Source organism: Suillus bovinus (genome assembly GCF_016758785.1).
Source record: "Suillus bovinus strain UH-Sbo-P2 chromosome Unknown EDB93scaffold_23, whole genome shotgun sequence".
In the NCBI taxonomy this organism is placed as follows: domain Eukaryota; kingdom Fungi; phylum Basidiomycota; class Agaricomycetes; order Boletales; family Suillaceae; genus Suillus; species Suillus bovinus.
The window spans coordinates 393,498-408,445 of NW_024542079.1; the positions used below are offsets into that span (position 1 = coordinate 393,498).

The 14,948-nt window shown below is 46.9% G+C and overlaps 6 protein-coding genes across 6 annotated transcripts; 2 read left to right on the forward strand and 4 right to left on the reverse strand.

The window, feature by feature from the left end:
• Window positions 1-24: 24 nt before the first annotated feature.
• Window positions 25-523, reverse strand: EDB93DRAFT_1103554 (uncharacterized protein; the record flags this gene model as incomplete). Its single annotated transcript, XM_041447319.1, has 2 exons — window positions 25-195; window positions 269-523. The coding sequence occupies 2 exons, from the start codon at window positions 521-523 to the stop codon at window positions 25-27; spliced, it is 426 nt and encodes a 141-aa protein (XP_041308356.1).
• Window positions 524-2,173: 1,650 nt separating this feature from the next.
• On the reverse strand, window positions 2,174-2,601 carry EDB93DRAFT_1050027 (uncharacterized protein; the record flags this gene model as incomplete). Its single annotated transcript, XM_041444669.1, has 2 exons — window positions 2,174-2,332; window positions 2,386-2,601. Coding segments are annotated over 2 exons (375 nt in total), but the record flags the coding sequence as incomplete, so codon positions are not given.
• Window positions 2,602-5,919: 3,318 nt separating this feature from the next.
• EDB93DRAFT_1240350 (uncharacterized protein) lies at window positions 5,920-6,757 on the forward strand (the record flags this gene model as incomplete). Its single annotated transcript, XM_041451744.1, has 3 exons — window positions 5,920-6,043; window positions 6,144-6,559; window positions 6,590-6,757. 3 exons carry the CDS (start codon window positions 5,920-5,922, stop codon window positions 6,755-6,757), a joined length of 708 nt encoding a protein of 235 aa, XP_041308358.1.
• A 1,296-nt stretch (window positions 6,758-8,053) lies between these two features.
• Window positions 8,054-9,385, reverse strand: EDB93DRAFT_1249908 (uncharacterized protein; the record flags this gene model as incomplete). Its single annotated transcript, XM_041452921.1, has 6 exons — window positions 8,054-8,216; window positions 8,273-8,356; window positions 8,409-8,520; window positions 8,580-8,728; window positions 8,797-8,834; window positions 8,888-9,385. The coding sequence occupies 6 exons, from the start codon at window positions 9,383-9,385 to the stop codon at window positions 8,054-8,056; spliced, it is 1,044 nt and encodes a 347-aa protein (XP_041308359.1).
• Window positions 9,386-10,680: 1,295 nt separating this feature from the next.
• EDB93DRAFT_1249909 (uncharacterized protein) lies at window positions 10,681-12,131 on the reverse strand (the record flags this gene model as incomplete). The annotated part of the gene is made up of 5 exons (XM_041452922.1): window positions 10,681-10,962; window positions 11,021-11,156; window positions 11,233-11,776; window positions 11,843-11,933; window positions 11,979-12,131. The coding sequence occupies 5 exons, from the start codon at window positions 12,129-12,131 to the stop codon at window positions 10,681-10,683; spliced, it is 1,206 nt and encodes a 401-aa protein (XP_041308360.1).
• A 1,100-nt stretch (window positions 12,132-13,231) lies between these two features.
• EDB93DRAFT_1103556 (uncharacterized protein) lies at window positions 13,232-14,804 on the forward strand (the record flags this gene model as incomplete). Its single annotated transcript, XM_041447320.1, has 7 exons — window positions 13,232-13,296; window positions 13,500-13,621; window positions 13,671-13,784; window positions 14,049-14,261; window positions 14,309-14,464; window positions 14,514-14,666; window positions 14,764-14,804. The coding sequence occupies 7 exons, from the start codon at window positions 13,232-13,234 to the stop codon at window positions 14,802-14,804; spliced, it is 864 nt and encodes a 287-aa protein (XP_041308361.1).
• Window positions 14,805-14,948: the final 144 nt, after the last annotated feature.

A 14,948-nucleotide genomic window follows, 5' to 3' on the forward strand; every position in this document is an offset into this window, starting at 1 on the left:
CTAATTATATGGCGAAAAATTGTTCTAGAGAGGTCTGTCTAGCATTAAGTATTTCTTCTCGTTATAGTTGAGCATGAAATTTACGAAGTTGTGATGATAAGTTGAGTGAAAACTGTGGATCACCATATTGCATGCATCCAACTTCGAGTTACCGGCACAAATAGAGAAGATTTGTCCGTGTGATTGGTGTGGCCGCTGAATCGTCGTCGTCATTGTCAGAATCAATCTCAATGATTTCACCACTTGCAACAGCAATTTCATGACGAACCTCATCTGCAATGGCTTTGTCACCACCTTCAAGTTCGAATGCAGGGTATTCTCCCACTTCTCTCTCCTCAGTAGGGTCAAAAAGTTCCTCGAGAGTTGGCAATTGACCGAAAATGTGATTGCATGCCTTGAGATCATTAACTGATTGCATAAGGTCAACTTCAATGGATGAAAGTTGGTCAGCTGCAACTTGCTGTGGATGTGTGGGATATGCTGTGGGCTTATCATGGGGTTTACACTTTAAGTTTAGGGACATTTTTGTGTATGATACTGTTGCAATTGCTCACTGGCTTCTATACATAGTTCAAAGGAACAATGCTACACAAGCAGAACAATACCTTTATATGTTACATTATGTCCCACCCTATCAATTTTGTACTTCATAATGCATACAAGTCATACAAAGGCTATGCATTATGCAATATGCAATATACATACAATTACATATGGAACATCGATGGGATCCTGAAAAGTCCATGCATTATGAGATTTATGCATTATTACGATATGCGGCAAGGACAATACGATTTGTACATTGACGTAACCCAACTTACAAGCCATGTGCATGAATGGCCAAGCATACCAGGCACGACAATCATCATGAGGGTTAACAAAATACATACCCTAAAGTTGAATATTACTCACGCAGAGACTCTTGCAATCCACGGAATAGTGAGGAAGCTGGATGTCGGAAGTTCAGGCCCAGTGAAAATTGATCATAGCGGCACACATCAGTGAATGTGCAAGTTACCAAAAATAATGTCGCTTCCTTGGAATATGGCTCAATGATGTCTAAACATTGCAAGGCACCTATGGAAATTTCTGACAATGCTGCACCTGGGAAGAACTTTCTACGCTTGCAGAACTGGCAGAACCTGACATGCATGGAAGTTCTGCCACATTCTGCAGGAAAGGTTCTGCCACTGGTTCTGCCCACAATACTAGCAATATGGCAATGTGCTGGCATTAATCATAAATATGTATCCATTTGAAGGCACATCGATGCAACAGTAATTCTGGGGAACCAAATAAAAGCCAGCCATCTTCCTACTATCGCCTTCAGAATTACCTGATCCCGCACACACTATTCGCAAACAATGCATTTCTCCTCCGCAATTGTGCTCGCTGTCATTGCTGCTTTAGTATCATCAAGCTCTGCCACATCAGGAAAAAAACCTTTGACTACAGGGTGCTATATAGTCATTATAGTACCTGTAGCCAGATTTGTCAAGTGTCTACTATGTGGAGCTATATAGCCGCGCCGCAAACTATATAGTACTACAGAATGCTATATATGCTACAAATTACTACAGGGTGCTATAGGAATAGTGTTAGTATTTGCTTGTTTGAGCTACAGGTAGCTACAGGTAGCTACACACTGCTACTGTAGCTCCTGCAATATAGATCAGGCCGCTGACCAGAAATCAACAAAATTGAATCAATTAAGGTGCTATAGCGCGTGAGCATGTATACAATCCTCGAGATACAGCCGCCTCAATCACCACCCCCCTTCAGAATTCTTGTGCTTCTTGAGCCTCGTCTTCATGCTCTCAAATAGCTTCATCAAAAACATCATCTGTGAAGCTATCAATGGTCACTGCTGCCATGAATGGATCCACACCAGCGTGCATCCTTTGTATGAATGTCAGTTTGGATGATGAACGACATAAGTAATAAAAAAAATACCGAGCGACGTCAAGAAGATTGACACCAATTTTACCGAGCAGTTTGTAAGCAGCAGTCTGCTCGTCGAACCGCTGCAGGGAGTTGAGATGGAGAAGGTAGACTGGGGAGTAAGCAAGTGATGAAAAATTGATGTCCTCCTTTACTCCAGTCATCCACTCTTCGATGCAGCATTCAATCTGTCAGACCTCAGTGCAGTACGAACATCAGAATCACTGAATACACTCACTGCTGTGAGTATAAGCACCATGGTTTGGACAGGTAAAGGATTAAAGTATTTAGCATATACTATACCCTCGTCGCTTCGGTTTGCAAACCACATATGGTTGATCGCCGACTGGATTAAGTCGGTCTTGTAGATGCCACATTTCGTTTCCCAGTCCTTTTACCCCACCAGTCAAACATTGACTAAGGATGGTAAAATTGAATTTAAACACGCATCTTAAAAACAAAATGTGATCCTTCCTTGAGAGACTCAGCCAGATTACGGTTTTCCTTGATGGCGGGTATAGATCTGCTTGCACGGAAGCCAAAGAACGAGGCCGTCAGTACATGCATCTTTGCTTTAAGCTCCACGCACACTTGTGATGTGCGCCTCATCATCCATATGCAACAGAAAATCAAGTAGGGCAAGGACGCGGACACGAGACATACCATTTTGACGAGAGAAGGGGTAAGTTGGATGGTAAGCTCTGCCATGTTAGACGCCTCGCGCCAGGCATCCTTTGCTAGCTTGGTCTCAATGATCAGTGTCTCTGGAAAAGGTGCGCGAGTCATGACTAGACAGTGGTGACATTGTCGAAATCGCTGGCCTTTAACCGTTGGCGTGTTCCATCTGGACCTTTATTGAACTTCATGTCAGTATTGAGGACCTCTGAGTCCTCCAGTTTGTGCTTGGTGCCGACAACCAGTGGTGAAGAAGCTTCGGCCACTTTGTCATGATCATTGGGAGTGTTGTCCGCACGACAATCAGACTCGTTCTCAGTGTCGTCCTGGTCCATGCTATCGACAAAGTTGTTCGAATTGTTGCTGTCGCTGCTGGCCTCACTGTCACTGTTGTTATCCAACGACATAACAGTTGTTGATGCTGAAAAAGCGTGTTGGTTTAAGATATATACAGGATAAGACATAGTACCTTTCTGTGGCTTCGTAAGGATCTTACTTGTGGGTTTTCGGGCCAAGACAGTTGGAGGGGTCTTGCTCACACTGTATGTGAGTGCCTGTTAATTAGGTAGTCTTGTAGGTACACTGCGGTCTGAAAACTATTATGTAGTTGTGAGTAACATGGAGCCTGGACAAATAAAACACTGACCATGTTGTCTTTGTCCCTGTCAGCATCGCTGAGAAGCCCAGCAGGCTCGCTGTTGAATACCTCAGATGTGTCCAGTATGTAGTGCACAGTGCCTTTAAGTCGCGCTTCTTCACCTTTGTTTCTGAGGCTTTTTGGTGTTCTTCTCCTCGACGAGCTTTTAAAACTGTTAAGCAGAAACATGTAAGTGAGTGCAAGCATTCATGTTGGGCTTGATATAACTTACTTCAATATGTTTCTTTTTCGGTTGGCTGACATTGTCGACCACTTGTGGTGCACCCTGCAGCCGACACCATCTCTGCATGTAGGTTCCCCTGGGCCTTCAAAAGTGCTGTTTTACCCCCCTTTTTGGAGGGGCCTTTTGCGGGCATGATAGATGGTAGCCAGTAGATATAACAACGACAGAAGGAGGGGGTATGCATTCCTTTAAAAACCCTACAGTGGCATTGGATCAACAAACAAATTTTGAGTTTTGTTGATCGAGTTTTGTTGATCACAAAGTTAAAGTTTTCAACTGACCAAGCGGTGTCAATATAATGGCATAAATAAGAGGGATGGGGATGACTTTCCTTTCAAAAATACAATTGATATTACAGCGAAATCGATACTACAGCCAAAATGAATAAATTGTAAGTGGCTGCCTTCTCCAATGCTCGCCTCACACTCACCGATGTTGTAGTTCAGCGTTCATGTTGTCGAACAAATCAGACAACGTGAAGCTGAACATCTTGTTATTGAACGGAGCTGAAGAGAAACCGAACATGCTTGAAGTCAGCAAAAGGTGATACCCGACCATAAACCATGACAAACACTAACCAACCATCAGGGCCGTATCTCCTCCAAGTCGACCATTTCACGTGGTCGTTGCTCCGGGATGGGCTAGGGAGGTATCTCATACACCAAGGGAGGTTAAGCCTGCTCTTGATATTCAGTTTCCATTGCCACCATATCGCCAAACTCCAGGACCCATCAAAATGTTGCAGACCTACCTGCGAACACTTGTCCTAGAGTGCTGGGATGCAGAGATTAGGCTTTGTGATGAGTCATGCAGAGCACATACAAGGTCCTGTTGCTCACCAAAATTTGGTGCGGGAGATGATAACGGTGCAATGGAATGCTGAAAAAAAGCGGTGTGAGGAGTCACGCAAGGTTCAACTGTTGGAGCTCTTACTTGTGGCTCATGGCATTACTACCCTAGCTTAGTTGTCAGTTAGTTTCAGTCAAGTGTCATTCGGAATAAGGGCGCACCGTGTGGATTGCCTTTATTTTCAATGATGTTTGGGTCAATCTCCATATTATGAACTGCATCCGTGACAGTAGTTGGTCACTTGCAAGGGTCACATCGCTTGCAAACGACTTTCATGTTAGTCACAATTAGGGCCAGTATGAGGACTCACTTGAGGGTCAGCCTGGTCTAGACTCAAACTGGGCACAGCAGTGACCAGGTGCTGCGCCACAACTAGATCTGGGCACCAATGAGGCGAGTACCATAGGTAGATTGAAGACACTTACATGTATGCCAGTCGAATGGCAGTAGCACTTCAAGGTCATGAAACTTCAAATATAGTCCGATTTTGGTCTCCATGAGTCCAAGAAGGAGGACCTTCTGCCAGTCGAGTGGTGGTAGGTCTTGAAACTTCAAATATAGTCCAATTTTGTTCTCCGCAAGTCCAAGAAGGAGTTGACCTTCTGGAACGCAGTTTGAGCCTGGACAGGATAACATTAGCATGTTTTTTCCATTTCTTGTGGCATCAACATACCTTAGGGCTGGCACAACACGACTTAACACGAGTTTCGTGTCAATCGCGCTGTCAATCACACCAGACAACCCAGCATGCCCCACTGTGTATTCTGTGGGAAGGTAACAGCTACACCTGAGGGTCTCAAGAGACACATTGTAGGGCGTCTTGAATGTCGAACGCAGTATGAATCAATGATCAAAGAAGTAGAGGCAGAGAACTTAGACGACGCACCAGATGTTGACTTCCCCCATCAAGATGCAGCTCCAGGCCATGTTAACCCACACCCATCTCCAGATACAGATGATAACCCAGCGCTCAGCAAGACTTGTTGTGTTACAGTTGAGGAAGTCGAAGATGAAGATGGGATGTCGTTCACCAATAACGGCCAATATTTTGAACCTCAGATGGATGCTGGCTGGGCACTGCATGAGGGGGAGATGAGTTTTGAAAAATATAGAACATACCAAGAGGAAGAGGGTGAGGATCCATGGTCGCCTTTTGAGGACAAGTAAGTGCTCAAATGTGCTGGCAAAACATCTACTAAATAGATATCACTCACCAGGAAAGAGTGGGATCTGGCCCACTAGCTCGTCAAGAACCTTGGTCAGATGCGGACCAAAGAATTCCTGAAACTGCCCATAGTAAGTTTGAAAGTGTTGATCAAAATTTGAACTTACAATATTGATACCCTAACCAGACACAAAACCGCAGCAAACTTTCATTTCATAACAACCACTTGTTCTTGCAGCATGTGGACAAACTTCCATGCAGCCCAGGATGGAGTTGTAGGAAGGTGACTGTGTGTGGAAACCTCGAGGATGAGAAAGGCGAAATTTGCAAGAAGAGGTTGAATTGTGAAGCTGGGACCCTGTAGAATGCATGAAAGAGCTCATTGGCAATCCTGCCTTCAAAGAACATATGGTGTACTCACCTGCCAAAGCATATGCAGACTGTGCGGGGCAACATAGAGTCATCGACAAGATGTGGACAGCAGACTGGTGGGGCAAGAAACAGGTAAGACTATTTGAGAGGGAGCGACAAAGTAACGGACTGACCTTGCACACAGAACACCTTGCCAGAGGGTGCAATGATAGCACCAATCATTCTATCTTCAGACAAAACATCATTGTTGCAGTTCTGAGGGGATAAGTCAGCATGGCCAGTGTACATATCCATTGGAAACATCACTAAAGCAAAAAGGTGCCAAGTATCAGCACACGCAATTGTCCTCATTGGTTACTTACCAGCTAGCAAACTTGACTGTTTCACCCCTGATGCATGCTCCTTGGCTGGATACCACCTCTTCCACCATTGCATGGCTCTACTGCTCCAACCTCTCATTGGTGCTGGAAACGACGGTGTCAAAATGGTGTGTGTGGACTCATGGGTTCGTCGTGTCTACCCAATTCTTGCAGCATATGTTGCCAATTTTCCAAAGCAGTGTTTGGTCAGTTGTTGCAAGCCTTTCTGGGCTGATCTGCCTCACGTGGACATTTTTCTAGTGTTCACACCCGACCTTCTGCATCAACTTCACAAAGGTGTGTTCAAAGACCACCTTGTGAAGTGGTGCATCAATATTATTGGGGAGGACGAAATGGATGCACGTTTCAAGGCGATCCCGAATTATCCTGGCCTTCGACACTTCAAGAAAGGGATATCGAGTGTGAAGCAGTGGACAGGACACGAACATAAAGAGATGCAGCGAGTGAGCCCCTTCAGTGAATTCACCCTGTCTCAGACGGACAGCCGAGTGTGACAATGTACCATTGGGAACGGGCCATCCCATGTGGGCCCATGGAGATAATTGTACCATGATATACGAGTGGGCTGGGTGAATGTGTATACCCAAGACACACAGATGGGCTGAGGGTACATTATATAGACAGTGGTATAGGAATGTATTAGTATATAGGACATTATAAATGCTAATTCCTGTTTACATTGGAGATGAGTGGGCCGGCCGGATGTGTGTACCCAAGGTAAATGGATGGGCCGGGGGTATATAGCATAGACTTACAGGAATCTACTCCAATAGCGAATCCGGTGTAAAATGGAAATGACCGAGCCGGACGAATGATATACACCGGAGATCCGGTCAGATTATCATCCGGCAGGTGCATCTATAATCACTGGCCCATGATCCGGTAGCTACATTATCCAGTCAATGCATCATTTCACAAGCCCATCGGCCGGTATACTACATACATTAACCGGTCAATCTAATACACCATCTAATACATTCTACCATGGCATTAGATTGTCCTTATCAACAAAACAAACACTACATGTACTGGCATTACTTGGCCCTATTACCAGAAGGGTTCTTATCATGCCTAGCACTCACCGACCGACCTTGTTGCCTTGATGGAGGTGCAAATGACTGGTTCAGCAAAGGAGCCGAAAGGGACTGACCATCTGCCGGCAGATTTGGTGGCCCGGTGAGCATGGTGCGAAGGGTACTGGTTGAGGGCATAGATGCCATTGGGACAGTAGTGGCCGGTACCGGAAGTGCACTAACCGGACGACTGTGTTGACCGGATTCCCCCATGGTGGGGACAGGGTTGATGGTAGAGGTGGAGGGTGTTGGTACCTGCTCATGCCTTGTGACTAGGGAACTGCACGGGTAAACCCCCGGGTATTGGAGGCCATATCCACACCCACACCCGGCAAAAACCCGTACCCGCTCTGATGGGTACGGGTTTTTGGCGGGTACAACAAGCTCAGACCCGTACCCGCACCTGTGCAGGGTTTACCCACGGGTACCATAGGTATCACTGCCAGTGCTTAGCACATATGTCCAGCACATGTCAGCAAATGCTGACGTGACTTGAACATATGTGGTTGGCACAGGAAGGAGTGGAGGCACGAGCAAATTTGCTGGCACACACTGGGCGTTTGTGCGTACAATCGAAGTCAAAGGTGAGTGTGTCGAAATGGGAGATGGTGGCGTGGTGGCGCGAGAGTGTGACATGTCGGGTGTCATGTCCTCATTGCAGAAAATGGGGGCAGAGTCAGGACAGCGACTTACTGACAAGATCCTTCCTTCCTCCTCTCATTCCTCCTCTTGTCCTTCTCTCTTCATCCTGGTGTCTTCTGTGTGCGTTTGAGCCACGCCAGCAAATGCTGGCGTGGTCTGAGCATGTACACTCGATGCTGGCGAGTCAGCGTGTTGCATAGGTGCTGGATGGTGCTTGCTGGTGGCATCCGTCAGCGTGCTGCACAGCGACGTAGTGGGTGTTGTCGAACGTGGTGTGGGGGACATGGTGAGTACCACCAAATGCGAAGGTGTTGGTAGCGATGTGGTGGCGGGTGCTTCTGAAGAGACATGTTGGTGATGTCCACCTTGAGGCACTGCCTGTTGAGTTTTCTGATTAGCATAGTTTTCTTAGACTAATTAGCAAACTTACTGTTGGTCCTGTAGATCAACACCACTGGTGATTAGCCTGCTTGGAGAGATGTCGGTGTGCAGAGACACGTTGATCCCAGCCTGAAGTTCGCAAGCTGTAGACGTATGGCAGCCTGTGTAATGGCTACCATAAATTAGTTTGTGAACTGTAGAACAAAAGGACATGACTCACGAGCAAAACGGCTCTCAAACAGATTGCATTGAGAGTTATCATTTTCCCAAGCTTGATGCATTGCTGGCAGGAAGTCTGAGTGCTTGGTGGTGGTGCCAGTTGTAGTGTGCACATGGGAAGTAGGACATTTATGGAAGGCACGGGTATAGCTGGGGTACGGGTAAGAGCGCAGGTCTTAGAATCTCGACCCATACCCATACCCCAGTAGTACCCATACCCGTGACCCGCACAGGTTACCCATACCCTTGCAGATCCCTACTTGTGACTGGTGAGCCATCTCCGACAGGACACGTGTTGGTCGAAAACACATCTGGAGTGAAGACATTGTTGGTGATGGCATGACCCAAGGCACTGATTGAGCCAAAGTCAGGGAATGTGGGGGTATTGGGGATGACAATGGGTGGTGGATTGAATGCTGGTGGAGTTGAACACGCTGCTGTGGTGGCCCTGTGGTTGTCCCTCAGGTACCGGGCGATACCGCTGACCTGAAAGGTCAACTGATCTATCACTCCCTTCTGGGAGGTGAATTCGTTTGTGCAGCTGGCTTGCAGCTGGTCAATACAATGGGACAGGTCATCATGAATTATGTCATCACGTGTCCGGAGCTGATCCATGTCAATCTGAATTTGGGCCAACAGGGCATCCATCTCCACATTAGTCAAAGAACTGGGCTGGGGAGGCTGAAGAGGTACAGAAATGTTAACAGGAGAGGCAGGTCTTCGAGTATGAGAAGGATAGACTGGTGAGTACCGGATGTCATCCAGTGTCTCTATAAATGGTGCTGGGGGCAGGGTGCTGTCATCCATGGGTTCAATCCATCAATTCATTAATCCATCATCGGCAGATACCTTGGGTCCTGCATCTGTAGCAGTGCCAGGATGACCGGTGCCAGTGAGTGAAGGGGCATCAAGCATATCAACATCGACATCTGGTTCCTCCAGAATAGGACTGGGATGCTGAGTTTGGATGACTAAAAGAATACAATTAGTAGACATACTACCGAAAATAAGATACTTGCCTTTGCTTTTGCCTTTGCTCTTGGACTGCCCAATGGTCTTGGTCTTTCTGGTCGTCTTGGAGCGAGTGACTATGGCTGTGGCCGGTATGACCGGATCATCCAGCCGGATGCATTTCATCCTCCACTTGTTGCAAAGAATGCAAGTATGGGCGACCTCGCCCCTTTTGGTCAACCAGCTTTCGCATTGTGCCTTCATAATTGTGCATCTATTGCATGGTAGGAGAGGCGCACCAATGGGTTTCTATGAAGAATTAGTATAGCACTACTGGTGGAGAGTTACCGGATGTCTTACTGGCTGTGGATGCCTGTGTTACGACTTGGATGGTATCTGTTGGCAACGCTCAAACAGAGCGTGTGTCGTCAACGGTCGAGGACGTCCTTGGGCTAGCCCAAGGTTAGGGGTCTTACTTGGCGAGGCTTCGGCAAGTAAGATTTGATGCCTATGTCCAAATCGGGTAGCTTACGTCAAGCAGATGCGAGACGATAAGCTATATCGGCCTAGGCTTACGACACCCGAAGGTTAATCGTAAGATCGTCGTTAATTAGAAGGACAGAAGTCCAACTAGTTAACAGGGGCTTTGCTCGTCGACGAAGTCGATGAGTAAAGATCGAGACTATAGGCTTATCCGCGAAGAGCAGATAAGAAGATAGAATATAGACTGCTGGCGAGGCAGAAAGGATCACTCTGGTGAGAGTAGGAGGTCAAGAACCAAGTAGATTCAAGTTAAGGAATATGTTACATGGTAGCGAGTTTATATAGAGGACAGGAAGCGTATTAGTGGATGATAACTCGTACTACCAAGAGAAGTAAACAGTAAAGGGTATGACCATAAAAGGAAGGCACATTCGAGGTGAGACACGGGTGAGCTCTGAACGTGCGGATAAGAAAGTGAGTCAAAGATCAGAATAAGAAGTGAAACATGCAGGGGCGCGATCGTGCAGCTGCGGAGCTAAGTATAAGTCGCATGTGCGACTGCGCATTGAGTCAGAGATTAGGAAAGGAAACAGGGCAAAGGGGATGCGTCGTGCATCATATCATAGGTTACCGTCCGGACGGTAAGGGCAAAGGGACTGTCCACAGGATCAGTCAGGTGGTGGAACGGAGCATGGATATGCTTCATCAGCGAAAGGATCCGGCCAGATGTACTGGCTCTGCTGAAGCGACAGGTAGAGGGCGAAAGGGAATGCGAGGATAACAAGGATAACAAGGGTGAGGTCAGGGTAAGGGTATGATGCGAGGGCTGATACCAGAAGGATGAGGAGAAAAATGGTAGGGGCCCAAGCATCTAGATGATCTTGTAACAGCCTGCCCCTGGTCTTTGCCTTGTCCTTGGCTGTTCTGGTATGATCTGTACCGGACTTGGACTATTATCATGATTATATGAGCCATACTCACGATAGGTTCAATAATATGAAAACTTACTGGTAATCGTCCCTCGCCCGGTTTGACCTGTGTCTCAGGCTCAATTGCGTCTTCATCCTCCTCCTCCTCCTCCTCCAGTTCATATTCCTCCGAGTCAGCAGCCTTCTTCTTCTGATCTGGAGGGGGTGGCATTGGCCTAGTGGTAATGACCATGGTTGGTAACTTCTGTATGAATCAATGATGTCATTTGCTGGATATCACGATCTGGTGACGTTGCCCTTGCCTTAGCCTTCGCCTTTCCCTTTCCTTTTCCCTTCGCCTTGGGCTTATCTTTCCCAATGCGAACTGTGTCGCCATCAGTGTCCGTGTCTGTCAACAGTGGCTTCGACTTGGGGATAGCCTTCCGGGCCCTCTTGACCTGACATGGGGGACTCACACTGAATTGCCGCCCACGTGGTTTTGATGGGCCTGCAATGGCACCAGATGTTGTATTGGCAGGAATGTGGATTGTGCTGGGAGCTGGTAGTGCCGGAGCAGATGGAGCAGATGCCGGTGGAGCAGGTGCCGGTACAGGAGCAGGTGCCGGTGGAGGAGCAGGAGCAGGTACAGGAGCAGGAGCAGGTGAAGGAGCAGGTACCGGTGGAGGAGCAGGAGCAGGTACAGGAGCAGGAGCAGGTACAGGAGCAGGAGTGGGTGGAGGAGCAGGTGCCGGTACAGGAGCCGGGGCCAGTGGAGGGCCAGATGGGAGTGTTGGTGTGGAGGTAGGGGTTGTATGAGTGGGAGGAGGACCCAATGTCCTGGGGTATAATGGATGTCCTCGGCAAATGTCCTCATTGTTGCCAACACAAGTCCAATCCGGTACTTGCACAAATCATGTGGTACCCCTCTGAGCTCTATGAATCTCAGCTGCCATAGAGAGCAGCCGAAGGGGGATGTAGGTAGCCGCCATCTGGTAGGAGTGAATGGCATCATTCTAATGATATTAATGGATACAATACATAAAAAATGACAAACACACCATTTGAGATGCAATGACTCTGTTCAACCTCATCCTCTTATCTTCTGACCAGGACCGGAGAACCTCTTCGACCATCTGATTCAACCTGCCAAGAAGGGCAATGAGTGCCTGGTTGGCAGTGGCAGCAGCAGCAGGACTAATGTTGGAAGACATATCAGCAGTAAGACAATGACGGTAGCAGGTTGGCTTGCAAGAGAGATCCGGAAGGGAACAAGGAAATAGAGAATTGAAAATTGCCGGATGTTTGAGTGATTTCGGATTTTGCCAAAGGAACAATTAATGTACCGGTTCTCTTTTCTCCGAAGTTGCCATGTGTTCTTGTGTGAATGCCATTGTTGCCACGTCATCACTATCAAATTGGCGTGAGTAGAGCATCCACTGACAGGCTTTGGAACAACCCATGACACATTCCAGTGTAAAGAGTAGATCTGGTCTGGGCTCCACTGAATGTGAGTCCCTAGTCCTGAGGGATGCGAGTATGCTTCGTCCCAAGAGACAACCTAAAAACTACCTTGATAATGCAAGGGAGGTCTTATACAGTTAGAGAGTAGACAAGATATTGGAAGAAAACCTCTTCAATGCTCGTCCGTAGTTCCGAGACTACTTCCAAAGTACCGAGAAACTTGTCCGATGCGACCGAAGGTCGTCCGAGGCTGCAAAGGTGTTGTCCAAAGTAGTGCGATGCCTTCCGAGGCTTGCAAAAGCTGTCTGAAGGTCTATATATGTCGGTGTGTCGATGTGTCGGTATGTCGGTGTGTCAAATAACAGTATAAGACTTTGTGCAACGTCCGAAGTCCGGAACAATGCTAATCTATCGGGGCTTGAGAATAAACGAAGTGCGAATTTGGCAGCGGTTTAGCCAGACAATCGTCCCGAATGAACTAGGATCAATTGCGCAGTTTACGATTATACCGAGGTGACTCTACTAATTACTACTCAAAGTATGGGAAGTGAAGTGCCCTATCAGTAGCCAGCGAGCGAGATTATATCCTACTTCCGTGAGAGGCCGGAATCCGTAGGCGAAACTAGTAGTGAGATAAGCAAGTCCGAACCTATGTAATAAGCCGCAAGGTGTGCAAGAATACAAGTATACATGTAATAAGCCGCAATGCGTGCTGCTTATACGTATTCCAAGGCTCCCGACAGGATGCCGATGGGATTGTTATCCATGTAGCACTAAGACATAGTCAACATATAGTTAAAATAAAGGAAAACGCACCAGCGAAGTCAAAAGGACGAGGATAGGACATGGTATGGTAACTTGCGAGGTTCGGATGGGTCTCGGAACACGAGAACTGCCTGCAGAAGGTTCGGACAAGTGTGCGCGGCCCTCAGAAGGTCAAGGGAGGTCGGGGAATGGTATGAATATAGGTATTGGATTGCCTGGTTTCGAGCCCAGCGCCGCAGCCATCATTACACCGGTTATCACACAAAATATACTGATTTAGACAACTCATTCAGCAGAAGAAGGAAAAGAATTTTGTCCTCAGAGATTATTGAGGATAATTTACACTTATCTAGTGGGGCCAAAGGTAATAAATTAACTGCCTTTCCAGAAGGTACCTCACATAATCCAGCAGTGTTTGACATATTGGAACCGGGACACGACAGCCTTGGAATGAATTGCTCAAACATTGGCGACTGTAAGTCCTCTCATGCTGACCTATACACCTACTTATTGATGCCTTCTAGACCTAGATGTTGCATCGGCTCATGACCAGTGGAAGGATAGCAAGACTTTGATGATGCCAGAGTGCAGGATTGAGAACAGCTGGTCATTAGACATGGGTTTTGACCGATTCCCAAGTCAACCGGTGTCAGACACATTGGATTTGGGGTTCCCTCCTTTGTCCAATACTAACCAGTCATCAATTGCCACACCTATATCCGAGTTGGACATGGGATTTCCACCTGGCCATGCATTCAATACCAATGATTTTGCGGAGCCGGCGACTGGCTCTCCGAACTTCCGGGCAAACAATTGACTGGCTGGTGGCTCAGGTATTTGGTTGATTCAATATGCAAGGAATGGAATTACTCATGATTATCATTAAGTCAATGATATTTCAGTGAAAGACAGCTTTTTGGACATGGGTTTCAATTCACCTCCGGTTCAACGCGGTCATCTGGATTTGGACATAGGTTTTCATTCACCTCTGGTTCAACATCGTGATCCGGACCAGATGTCATTAGACATGGGTTTTAATTCACCTGTGGTTCAACATGATCATCCAGAGCAGAGGCCTTCTGGCGTTGATCCGGTTGATATTCCGGATCAGTCAGGTGAGTTTTATTATTGTATTAGGTTACAGTGTTACATGTACATTCAGTGGGTCTTCGATCGGAAGAGACATCTTTGGATATGGGCTTTGGGACAGATCCAGCACATGATCTTGCCCATCATTTGAATATTCAACCGGAAGAGACACCTTTGGAGATGGGATTCGAGACACTGGATCTGGTACATGGTCTTCCATATCAGTCGTGTAGGTCTTATCATGCCATCAAATATCACTGTTACTCATTCAAATTTAGCCATGGTTAGTGAACTGGAACCTATGGGATTTGTGATTCAGCACACTGTAGGTGACTTGCACTTGGCAATACACTGGTTGGAGATGGAAAGAGCTCATGGTACAATGTCGCCGGAAGAAGCCCTTGTTAGCGAGGAAGTTCTTCAGGCCACTAGTGAGTTATTGTTGGCATTTCAACTTATATCAATATACCGACTGTCGACATGACATCTATATATATATACCATTGATACTTTCCACCCCTTGTATAGTACATTCAATGAAATGTGATGATTATGCTCTTTGCATGTAATTAAATCTATGAGACAGCTTTGCAGCTCTAGTGGAGCGCTTTGGCTCGGGCTTATCAATGGGAGCTCCATGTGTTTTAGTTTTCTTACCAGTGCTCTGTGTTGTGGAAGGAGCCGTTGGTTTAGGTGCAGGTATCTTCTGACCG